Raw genomic sequence first — 12,545 nt, 5'->3', positions numbered from 1 at the left:
AAGACAGGCTAAAAACCTACTAAAACTATAATATCATCATTGATCAGCAACCCATGCTCGATTCTTTCGCGAGAGCACTGTTACGAGAACGTTGGTTTAAAAATAGCTGGGTTTATTCTACTGCCACCGTGCAGCTTCTGATACAATCCAGTTTAGGAAAGGACAGCAATTCCATTCAGATTCTTTGACCCTTTTCCTCCTATGCTGTAAAAGCTTTTCGATATTCGAAGCGTAGCACGAGTGTTGTGTTCCTGGCCAGTGTAGTATCTGATCGCAAAGCCACTGCCATCATCGTATCACGGGGGAACGTTTGCCGAGCAATTTTTTGGGCGGCGTTTGAAGGAGCGCTCGTCGAAAGGAATGTAGTCGTGGGGCCAGGTTCTGGAAAGCCCAAGCGCGAAAATAGCCCCGCGTGTCGAGCCGCGTTGCTTTTCATCGCGGCACCCTCGCTAGCCGTGTCTCGGGTGTAATTCCCTCCTGTTCAGTTACCCTGAAACAACGCACGCGCAAAAAACTCGCCCTCTTCTTCCAGCCGACAATTCGAAGCGCAATCGTCCGCTAATAATATAACGAGCCTGTCTTAGAGGCGGCTGGCACTCGTATCTTCTTTGATTATCCAGGCGAACGTCTCGCGATCGATTAACGTTTTTCCACTCATCGTGTCGACACTCGCATCGGAGCTTCAATGGGGAAAGATGACTCGCGAATACTCGGAGGGTATGCAAATTTGGGCCCAGTCGGATCCGACGAATGTAAACCAGGAATTTAATCGGGATAATAACAGTCCCTCGGCGGCGTTGTTTATTGATCGATCGTCCCGATCCTCCAGACCCTTCCAGGGGTTTAAACTAGATCGCTATCGGGGCGAAATAAGACGGGATCCCGAGACACGCCGGATAAATCATGGTAAATGACCGTGATTCAGGCTGGACTTTATCGCGACACACCGGTCCGCAGGATCGGAAAAACGGCGCGGCTGGTAGCTGGCTTGTAACGTGGTGTAACAGTAATGACGATTTACGAACGATAACTACCTCGTCAAACAGCTTCCCCCGTTGAAGACCACGTTCTTTGCCAATCTGACCTACGATCGACGCGCGGCACTCATTGTCCAATACTTCTCTCTCCGCAATACCGTCGTGCATTTTATTTCGCGCCAATTTGCTCCCCGTTTTCTCTATTCGCTGTACAAAGCGCCAAGTGAAGTGTCACGCGTCGATTTCAACGAAACTTTCCAAAGATACGCTGAGTCCCATTCTGTGTTCCTCGGTGACCAGCGAGATAGCACCGTTGAACGCGCGAATATATCACGTAGGTAGTACCGTGACGCTTGTCATCCGCGAAAGCGTACACGCTCCTTCCCCGCCAGTTCCGCGAGTCTCGCGTGTTTTCGCATACGAAAACGAGATATCGCGGAAACAGAGACGGGGGGAGGGATACGACTTTGTTGCGGCTCACGCTCCAAGGAACGAGCGGATTCCACGGTGAAACTATGCACCCGGTATATTTAGCCCTACCGGTGAACGATCCTCCCGGAATTTTGTCAGATAGCCGTCGTACGAAGCCGTGAATCGGCTGTGCGACCGAACGCGGATAAGATTACCCAGAGATTCCTCATTCGATCTCATATCGCGCGGAGTCGCGGCGCACGAGGAATTCGTAATTAGCGGGCGCGATCGCGATAACTCGGCACCGTTTTATCCCCTTTCTGCCTGGCCTACTATTACCGAGCTCCCAACGATTTCACCCGGCCCTGGGAATTTTAATTTCCCCGCTTTTCAAAAAACACCGCGTGGAAACGGGTAGCGCCGCGTAGCTTCCTCGTAATTGACGCCCAGGCCTCTTAACTCAATTAGTCCCCTTCCATCAGTTTTTCCCGAGCGCCCAAGTATTCTTAGAATTCCTCCGCGAAGAAGCGCGGCCTTTCGCGGTTGCAGGATACGCGACTCGTTTCCCCGTTCACGATTACCCTTATCGTATCGGGGGAATTTAACTTTCCGTCTCCCGGGATTGCGATTGCGGTACTAAAGCGAAAGAGGCGCTGCTTTTCGCAGGAAGTAGCCGATGTTCGATGCCCCAGCTCGCAGAATCGAATGTCTTGGGGACGAGGAGAAGAAGGACGCGTTAAGGGACTGTTTCGCGAAGATATTGACGCGGCTTGAAGCAGAAGGGGACCACGCGTTCGAGGATTTCGGCGCGGGGGATAATTACGCCCGGGTCCAGCGGGTGCAATAAATTAGGCGGCCGCGTACCCATGGAATTCACCGGGTTACCTTCTCTTTTCTTTCTTTTCTCCGGTCCAGAGGCCTGTCCTGGTCCACTGCAAACCCGTAATTTGCTCGTTTAATCCCGCCGCACCGCTGCACCAGCCTCGTGCTTCGATACGCTTGCTGCTCGCCTCTGCCACCGTGTTAAACCTTGTAACGCGTTCTCCGCTCCCCGAGGGACGGTTTTTCCTCGTGCTGCCGGCATTTTTTGGCAACCTTTACTCGGACGATGAAAATAAATATTTGATTGAGATTATCCACGGTGGCTCGGGCTCCAGGTAAAGCGGAGTTTTTGCTAGGTGCGAAAGCAAAATCGTTGGAAATGGCTGTTACTTGAATGCAGCTCTGGACACGCCGCGCTATGTGCATACGGTGCGTTGAGAAGGGCCCAGTATTGTTCGAGGTACATGTGTTGCAATCCTGTTCTACGTGTCAGCGAAGCATTTCGATATTATCGGTTAAACGATATCTAAGTACTCTATTCATGCCGGCGAGAAGAATTGCTGGACGGTAAAAGAGATTGTAGTTGGAGAACAATGCTGTCTTCTTGTCGCCGAATCGTAAATCCATCATCAAGCTTTTGCAGCGGTCGCTGCAGGTTGAGAAACCTCTTCGACAATGCAATCCGTTTGGAAGATTGACAACGTTCCAGCGACCGTTCCGCGTTCTGTGCGGAATCGACTGCAGTTCATGCAGGTAATCGGGTTTAGGCGGCATGCCACGAGGTACGAATGCAGCAAGAATAATACGCGCTGGCTTCGTAACCCGAGTAATCGATAACCGAGGGAATGGAGAGTAATGGTACACGGTAGGGCAGAGTAGATCGGATATATAAAAGGACACTGAAAGGACGCGGGTGCGTTCACCTCGTCTTATTCCTGTCCAGGTCAGTCAGTCTCGCGTCCACGTGCTTTTATGGTGTTTCACATCTCGCTGCCCTTAAGCCGCGTCTCTCCTCGGCGTGTCTAGCTCTCTGCTCGCCCCTATCTTCTTGCTCCATATTTCCATCCTCCCATATTCTCGCCGCATCCTTCGCGATACTCGCCACGTTCGTTTACGTTCCCTTCATTGCGATTCTGTCGAAGGAATTTTCCAACGCAGCGGTGTATTAGACGCTAATCAAACTCGAATGCCTGGGAAAGGCTTCTACTCTCACGGTTAATGATACATAGTGCGCTTCCACGACATTCTTGGGTCAGCCTGTATCAGGAACGGGTGTTGTTCCACGTCGCCTGAAATTATAGTCTCGCCTAGCTGCTTCCTCGACTTGGAGGCACACGATTAGATTTCGATAGCTGGTGGAAGGTGCAAGGAACACTTTTCAGGTCAGGCAGACAGGCCAGGCCGCGTTATCGTCCCTCGTGGCCGTGGGACGAGAATCCAAGCGAATTTCACATAAATCGACCGGCCTGTGTCCGCCGTCGTCGACGATTTGTCGAGAAGGATCCATCCCTGGGCCGCGAGGTCGGAGCCCATAAATCGATCCATCGACCGTTCGTGTCTCGAGGTCTCAGGGGTGTACTTGCTCCCAGTCGCACAGGTTACTTCTAAAAGCAAGGTCCTTGCGAGGCTAATATCGAGTTGGCACGCTCGATTCTTCCCTACGCGGGTGTTTAAACTTGAGCGCCTGTAATTTCTGTAGTTACTGCTTCTGTACGCGTTACAGCAGTTGTCAGGAGCTTCCCGAAGGCAAGGAAGAAAATCGATCCGTCATGGGTCGGGGAAGATCCTCGTTGACGTCAGAAAGATGGCGAAGACTGTGACGTTGAAGGCGTAGAAGACTCCTCGGTCTTTCGAGGCCCTCGTGGATGCCGCGTGGCCAACCCTCGGCCAACACCATCTCCTGGTCCCCCATGCGAACCCCGTTCTCGCCGTAGACGAAACGGAGCAAAACCACCCCACCGACGTGTCGTATCGACCACAGACGACGCCATTTGCCGGCGCCGTGCTCCGTCGCGACGCCAAGTTCACTGCGCTCCCTCTTTCAACCGACAGGCCGCCGCCGAGCGTGTGTTTTCTCCATGCACGAGCCGCGACACGACGACGATCCTCCACGTCTCTTTCGGTCCGTTCTCGAAAAATTCCCGTTCTCCTTCTCTTCTTCCGCGCGTTGTCGTTCCGCCGGCCGCGGTAATGTGGTGTTGTAAGAGGCTCGATGCTTCCGATTGGCCTGTCACCACCATCATCCGAGGTAACAGCCTACCCTTTTGCACCTCTCTTATCAAAACTCGGCAAGCCGCATTCACCGCAGCAGCTTCACCACCGCTTTCCAAGCTTCACCACGCTGCGCCCAGCTGCATCGTTCCCGTCGCTGGGGTCGGGCTCGAACTTGGCCAGGGTCGTTGAACGATCGTTCGCGTTGGTGCTCCCCTGGCGTCTTGAATTTTCGGCCTTGCCTCGAGTTACACGCGGGTCGCTGCCCGTTCGTCCAGCCGTTCGTTCCCTTCTGCACCTCGCTTTTCCGAACCGTTTCAAGCAGCTTTCCTCGCGTACGCTTTAGCTTCCATGCTGGTACACTTCGCCTCTGCTCCATTCGGTCAATGTCGCGAATCCAGGTTTAGGTCCACGGGGCTATAGCCAGGTGTACAGCCCGACGACTAGGCGCTTTAAGTGTTTTTTTTTTCTCAAGGGATTAGCCTCTGGGTACAATCAATCAGGCGCTGGACTCATGTCGATGGTAGCTTGAATTCGTTCTGTCAGGTAACACGACGTCGGGATCGACGGTGTTTTATCGATCCGCGGGAAAACAACGTGTCACCAGGAGACACGCACGCAAAAAACAGGTTGTTCCCGGGGTAAAAAGTTAATGCGACTCCTCCGTTCGATATTGCGGCAGGCGAAGCCCCGCAGGCCAAGCCAGAAAACGTTTAGTTAATCGCATCGCTCGTCCTAATTGCTTATTCGATTTAATTCCACTTATGATGCAACGGTCGGACAGCGACTCCGCCGTGCCACCGACGTGCACTCTGCCCCTCTTCCGTTTCGCCTCTTCTCGAAACATTGCCGTTCTTATTAACGTTACTTCGCGTTGACGCGCGTCTGACGCAAGCAACGCCAAAATAGTTCACCATACAGATGGTAATCGCCCCCCTCCCAAATTTATCATTCATGACTCCGTGACGCACAAAAGTGGACGGACAGAGCAAGGTTACAGGGTGTCCTGGATCTTCTTTCATTGCTTTTGGAGAATCTATCGAAATGCAAATCTGTCGTTGTATTAATAGAGAATATATCCTCGCCCTCTGTGGTCTCTCTTGCCCCGGGCAGCCCTGCTCAAGTAACAAGCAAACCCATTGTATCGGCGATGCAAAATCCTGCCCTCTCCAGGTTGTTCGTATTTAAATGTCCCCGTTATCTCGCGATGCTTATTCCGCTTCGGGCTCCTTACTTCTCCCTTCGGTGGAAGGGAAAGCCGTGGATGCTTTTAGTAGGGTGGAGTTGCCTTAGCACCGGACGTCGTAAATATAAGCTACCAGATTTATATCCGCGGGACATCTGGGACAGTTTCGGTGGCGACGTCTGATGCGTTAGAAAGAAAAACAGCAGCCGTGCATCCATCGAACCGACGATGCTCGGCTGCACTCTGCACAGTCACTCTCTGAGTCAGCGTCCGATGACTGACGCCAGGGAAGAACAGTCGCGCGTTTGTTGCGCCTCTGGATCGTGAATCGCCGATGGCCACGATCCCCGTCCAGAGATATTTATCTCTCCGCCGAGGTGTATCTCTCAATTACACGTCGGCCCAGCGACACGGCGGCGGGAATTCCGGCGATTCACACGAGGAGATCGGGCGAAACGCGAAAACGAAACGCGCCCGCTGCGTATCGATCCTGTCGCGCTGCAAATTCGTGGTGACTCACGCCTCTGTACGTTCACAATAATGTGACGCTCGTCATTGAGACATTAAATTGACACACTTCTGGGTATCCGCCAGTGGTCAATTACATCGGACGTGGCCGATTGCATCAGGCTTAATTGGATGAAGACGTACCTCGGAGACCGCGAGTCTCGAGACGGTCGTGGGTCGAGGCTTCGTCGAGTTTCTTCAGTTGCTTCCGTGCGATTTCGGCAAGTAGAATTACCGTAAACGCCCTTATTAGACAAACATGATCGTCAGCTGCGAGATTACGTCTGTGTCCACGAATCTCCAGTCCCATTTTCCGAAGGGTACGAGATCCAGTAGAAAGAGTCCCCTAATCCTATCCGTCGCTGCTTTCATCGCGATTCTACTCTCCATCATCCCCGAAATCTCTCCCATTACCAAAATTAAACTACCTTTAATGGAATCCCACTTGCGTCACGAACCACCCCTTCCTGAATACTCGAAATCGAATTTGGAGGATAGGTTCCCGAGCGGCTAATCAACGGAGAGGATCAAATTACGCTGTTCAATCATATAATCTGTGGTATCATTACCGCGATGTAATCATTGCGGAAATAGTGTGGCATGAACGCCAGCATTGAGAGGATGGCGCCAAGTGGAATTGGGGCGCCTAACGTGCGATTATGCAGCAGTTGCATTACTCGATTATCTAGGAACGTAACCCTTTGCACCTAGGTATCTACGTCGCGTGTGGTTATTCCAGTTTCGGTCATACGAATTCTGTGAAGAATCGTATGCCACGGAGGAGTAATGTGGGCCGTTGGGCGACGACGGTTCTAGAAGTTACCTGAAGGAACAGCGAGCAATGGTCGCAGCAGGAACGAAGGCTTTCATTGATTCGCGCTGGCACGCTCGAGGAAACGGCGTGTGCCAGCGTGAATCCTCGCGCCGCGGTTCCATCGGAGGAAGGAAAAAGCTGCGGCAGAAATAACGACTTCCGTTACCAGCCGACAGAAGTATTTGGCACGGGAGTGACGTCATGTCCGCCGTCTGAAGACATTGCCGTTTTTCAGGGTAACGCCGTTGCCGCTCGGTTATTTTTAACCTGATGGATCGATGGCGCCACTCGTCGACCGATAAACGAAGTTAGATGGAAATTTAGTTGTTGCTCCTTCGACTGGTGCAATTTCGAGGAGCCTCTATCGCACCGCTACCGTATAAAGCGCTCGGAATTCACTAGCAGAGCTTCAACAATTTTCCAACACCCGCTGTTAACACCTGCAGACAATAGTTGATTTGCTTCTCACTTAGAGCCTGCTTTAAGGAGTTGTAAAAGCAATAGGAACAGTTATCAATGTACACATTTCTGGAGAACGTATATTTGTCGTGACGGAAACATTGCAACACCATCGGTGCGAACAGCGCGATATCCGAGGGACCTTCGAACCGTCTAACTGCAAAGTTAAATTTGCTTAAGCGCCTCCCGATGCTCGATAGGTTGTCTGCCAGCAAACACTGATATCCATACTCCAACAATCCACTCTGCCGATTGGAACCAGCCGCGACTCTTACGGCCCGTTCCTTTCGGAGCGCAAGAGCCGAGCATGCTCGATTTCATTCACGATTCGTGACCAGCCGGAGCTACCGTTCCCCATCGTGCTCCCTGTGATCTATGGTGAAATCTTTATCACGTACCAGATATCGTTGCCCACGTGTGCCAGCCACGGCTCTTTCAAAACGGACTTTACAAGGTTTCTATGCGGATACCGACTCGTGTTCGCCCACAATGCGCCGCATTTTCTTCGTTCTACGCTACGTTGCGTACTCAATGGATTTCTACATTCTACGATTCTATACATCAATAGGGTCACCCATGAGATACGTTCCCCTTATGGTGTTCCAGCTTGTTCAGGGATTAAGCGTTTGCTTACCGCCCCTTCGGCCATTGTACCGTGTTCGGTGCACGTGCATTGGATCGCACTTTCGCGTGGCATCGCGTTTCGAAAGATTTCCAGTCATTCCCTCGCCTCGCTGTCTCAATTAATCCTAGACTATTGTAAGTCCAGGATGACTCGACCCGCTTACACGTGACGCGCCTCTGAGGCACCTTCCAATTCTCCAGGTTCTCGTCTGGTCTCGCTTTCGAGCGTGTCTGTGCGGCTTCGTTGACTGAAAATGCACCCGGAAAACGTGCTTATTTATACGTCAGAGTTAAGTGCAGCTGGTGTCCCCGGATCTCCTCGGTTTTTCTTTCTCGCGCGCTGTTATTTTTGTCATTCCTAAGGACTGTTTACTGTCTCCGCGCGATAAACATTATTCTGAAATACAATCGCCTCCCGGATGCACTCCGTTTCCCGTTGCAAGTTCACGGACTTCGCTGTCTCGAGCGGAGCGCATCGATGCTCGATCCGTCGAATGCGTTTCCAGCCGTCCGAGCACGCGGGCAGGGCCTTCTGAAGCAGCTTTCAGCTTCGTCGAACTGGCGGGAAAAAAAGGACCGTTCGGAAGCGACTCGTAGAAAATGGAGCACGGAGCACCATATAAGTTTGCGAGACGTTATCTAGAACGGAGCGATGCCTGGAAAATCGATCGGTGTTGTTCACGGGCGCCACGGTGTCTGCCGCGATGCCCTGGGCTCGTTCGCGGACACGTAACAACACTTATATCGTGACAACGCGAGGAAGATCGAGGCCACCGGTAGCCCGAACCTCGGAGCATTCTTCGGTGGGCATGGTTCGTGTTCCCCAGCGATCAGTTTCTAAGTAATCAGCCCGACTGTTATACAATGGCCTAGCAGGCACCTAAAAATGGCAATCATTGAGGATAACAGGCACCTGTCAGCGTCAGATATCGAGTGTTTATCTTTGATATCGCGGCGGTGGTTAAAAGTTCGGGTACACAGTTCAGTAATACCGTTGATTACCATGTGCTATTTGAAAGTGACTACCATCGTATCGAACTGTATGGTGTGCACGGGGGCCCAGAACAATGGCGCAGTTCTGTAAAGCATGAGAAGGCTCGAAGTCTCTCTCCACATGTTCCCATGACAGATTCCAATGCCAGATCCCGCCAAGCAGACGAAAGGTCCTATCGTACGCACGGTTGCTGTTTAACGGAGAAGTCTCGACCGGTTTGTAATTAGAAAGCTAACGAGTAAGGTTGCCACCCTAGCATTTTGATCGCTTCCTTCCTCTCCCGCAATCTGCCGTAATCTATCCCTCGAACCGCTCTCTGACGCAAGGCCTCCACTGTTCTGCATGAAAACACGTGGAAATGTCGCTAACCAGGTGCGGTCCTTGCATTGATTCCCCGCTGTAAAGATCCGCCAACGAATCTCGCCGAATAGAGTCGCCGAAAGGAACCGTGTAAATTCGCGAAGGTGTGGTGACGCTCGGGAAGCAGCGAGCCTACAGTAGTTGAACTATGCAAATGTGGGACTCTCTGATGCAAGGCAGCCGAATGCACTCAGCCCGCATAATCGGCCGCACAAAGTGCCAACGTGATTATGGCTAATTAGCTGACCCCTGGAACGAGAGGTCGTTCCTGTTGCATGGAGTCACGTTTCTGGAAATTCGATTCGAGTAACGTTGATCCCTCTATTTTTACACTTGGCGCGGCAATAATCTGTTGCCGTGATACACGAAAGGCATCGATCCCGTTAAGCAGGCGATAAAATTCGCGAGTAATTGATCCCGCTGGAAATAGTAAGGGCCGCGTAACTCGTGGCCCCTCGTTAACGACGTCCCCCTAATTAAAATAGCGATCACGCCCGATTATCGCGCACGGTCTTTCACAAATATTACCATCAGCGCCGGCAACGCCAAGTGGGGGGGGGGGGGGAGAGATTTTTATCGGTCGCGTAAATCTTGGACTGACAACGATCGCGACAACCCGTGAACGGTGTCCCCGTTAATATTTTCGAAAGCGAAGCTGCTGGAAAAAGGTCAGTTCGTGCCTAGTTAAGATCGTGTCGTTTGCTCGCCGTTTCTCGTGGGCTGTTTATTGAGAGAGCCCGGGCCGGCCTTTATAACCGTTAATTACCGCGGTTGCACTCGTATTTCGTTCCCTTTCTCCTTTCGCTGTCTGTCTGTCTCCGTTCCCTCAGCGCGGCCGGGCATTTGCATCCATTGTGCGGCCATTCCTCGTAATTGGCCCTCTAAATCGCGGAGACGTTAGAATTCCCGTTGCCCTCGCGGGTCAGCGATGCCGAAGTTAGGTAACAGCCACGGGGAGCCATCGTCGGATAGCTCTGTTGTCTGTCTGTCCCGTGGAAATCCTTCCCCGAGTGTCCCCGCGCACGGCGAGCCGCCAGATCGTTAATCAGCGCGATACACCGTGATTTATTTGTGTACCTTGCAATTAGCTGCATAATTTCTCTTATCGTTTATGGTCGCGGCGGTCATAGAGTGGCCGTACGTCAGGGAACCCGGGACAGGCTCCCAAGGAGTAGAAATTACGTTAGCGCCGCGGTAACGTCGAACGTCCGCGTTCGTTCGGCATCGTTGGCTGCTAGAGGAACGTCAGCTACTAAATCCACAACCGGGTCACTCTGCGGACGTAATACCAGAGTTAACAGATTTAATCATAGAACGGTAAATGGAGCGTCGCGCCGCGTTAGGAATTCCATTCTCTTCACTCTCTCCGGCTTCGGTCAGAACTCAAAACGCCGTGGACCGCTGCGAGCATCTACCATCTCGCGTTCTTCGGCAGAGAACAAGTTTTTCTCTGCTTCGACCCCGCGCGGATCACCTCCACGCCGCTGGCGTTTCAGAATAACCCTATAAATTTCGATAAATCTAAAATTAAGGTGAATCAAGATCGATCACGACTTAGTGCTCCGATTAAACGAGACAGACGCCTCCGTTCTCTCGTCGGGAGGTAAACAAAAGCACAGTGAATCGAGGTACCTCCTCGAGGCGCGGCCAGCAGAAATAGGATAAACGAGAGGGAACGCGAATCTCGCCGGGCATGTGGGGGTTCTAATTTTACGTGCACGGGTGGGTCGACACTCCCCGATATCCACCCGACAACACGGCCGTTTCTAAAACCGTCTTTTCAAACGGAGGCGTGACTTACGCGCCACGGTATTTAAATTCGCGCGCAGCTTCGCGTTCCATCCGCCACATATCCGTGGCGTTCTGGTCGCTCTCGGCAGCACGCCACCGAACTGGCGGTTGGTGAACTCGCTAAGGAGAATCCCCCGGCTTGTCGGTACGGCAGACCTCTTTCGCATCGACTATCGTGCGCTCCGCGGCCGTCGGCAAGCCGTTTGATAACGCGGCGTCGCTTCTTATCAAAGGGGTTATCGTCTCAGCACGGAACCTTTGATCTGGTCCCAGAAAAGGGACACTCATGATAAGGCGGTCGTTTTGGTCGCGTGTACCGATATCGCGAGCATTCGTACACGGCCTCGTACTATCGTTTATCAAATCGCGACAACAAGTAGACAGACGGTGTTGACTTTAATCGCGCAAGAATGTTTCATTAGCGCGGTTATAACTGGATTCTTTGTCTCCGTTTATTTCGTTGCCGGAGGATCGATGCGCGTCCGCTTCGGTAAACGAATGGCGACAATCGCGGTTAAACTTTTTAACTACGACCATCGTGAAAAGGGTATACAGCAGGGTATTGTATTAACCACAGATACCCAGAATCGTAAAGTGTTTTATCAGTTTCGCGAGATCAACACGTTAATGGCAACGCGACCGTGACACATTACCTTCTTGAAAGCGTAAAGTGGGGCCAAAGTACACACGGAATAAATTATTATATATTCTTTGCTTGGGCGAGACTGATTGCAGCGAACGATGGAGCGTGACTCTTCAAACGTAGCGGTTTTTTTCCAGTCGGTTTACGATTGACACGTGTCTGCAGACGATTCAATTAAATTTCCCCGTGGGAGGATGCAGTTCGCCGATTTGCCACCGTATCATCAACAAACACGGGATGCTACGTGCTCCTCCTTTCCCGTCACGTCCCGTTGGCTCCGTTATGATAGGCAAACTTTGAGGAGAAATGGTGCATAGGGCTGTTTCTCGCTCTGCGCTCAGCTCGCTATTAATCTTCGGGTAACGTCTGCTGACTTTGTTCCACGAGGAGGTTCCAGACACTTCTCAACACAGACTTTATCAAACTTTCACTGGGTACATGTATAGATTTTAGATTGTCCGTGAATGGTTAATGTTAGTTGAGGTATTCGCAAGTACATGCTACAACTGTAAGCATTCACTTCGCAACAACACTAAATTCTGCCCTTCTTTTGTTACAGGTGAGTCACAACATTGCAGAATTCCAAGTCGCCGCGCGTGATCGACGTCTAAAGTCTGATTGTCCATTGAATGTAACACGGAAATGTCCGTCCAAGAGCCAGGTAACCAACCGCAGTTTCGCACGTAGGCTTTAAGCAAACACCTTCATCGACAGATGAAGATATCCCGTCGAGATGTTACTGCCGC

At 51.7% G+C, this 12,545-nt stretch overlaps 1 protein-coding gene across 12 annotated transcripts in view; it reads left to right on the top strand.

Moving 5' to 3' along the window:
- The window catches only part of LOC143373266 (uncharacterized), a 157,358-nt gene that overhangs the window by 24,390 nt on the left and 120,423 nt on the right, over positions 1-12,545 (top strand). For 4 of the 12 annotated variants that reach the window (XM_076820367.1, XM_076820362.1, XM_076820356.1 and 1 more), the window contains exon 1: positions 12,427-12,460. The exons of the other annotated variants lie outside the window; for them this stretch is intronic. In XM_076820367.1, coding sequence (XP_076676482.1) covers positions 12,442-12,460 — 19 coding nt within the window. In that variant the 5' untranslated portion in view covers positions 12,427-12,441. Of the gene's footprint in view, positions 1-12,426; positions 12,461-12,545 lie in introns of those variants that run through there. 12 annotated transcript variants of the gene reach the window in all.

This window comes from Andrena cerasifolii, chromosome 9 (assembly GCF_050908995.1).
Source record: "Andrena cerasifolii isolate SP2316 chromosome 9, iyAndCera1_principal, whole genome shotgun sequence".
In the NCBI taxonomy this organism is placed as follows: domain Eukaryota; kingdom Metazoa; phylum Arthropoda; class Insecta; order Hymenoptera; family Andrenidae; genus Andrena; species Andrena cerasifolii.
The sequence above is the reverse complement of the archived record's forward strand: the minus strand, read 5'-3'. Positions and strand labels throughout refer to the sequence as shown.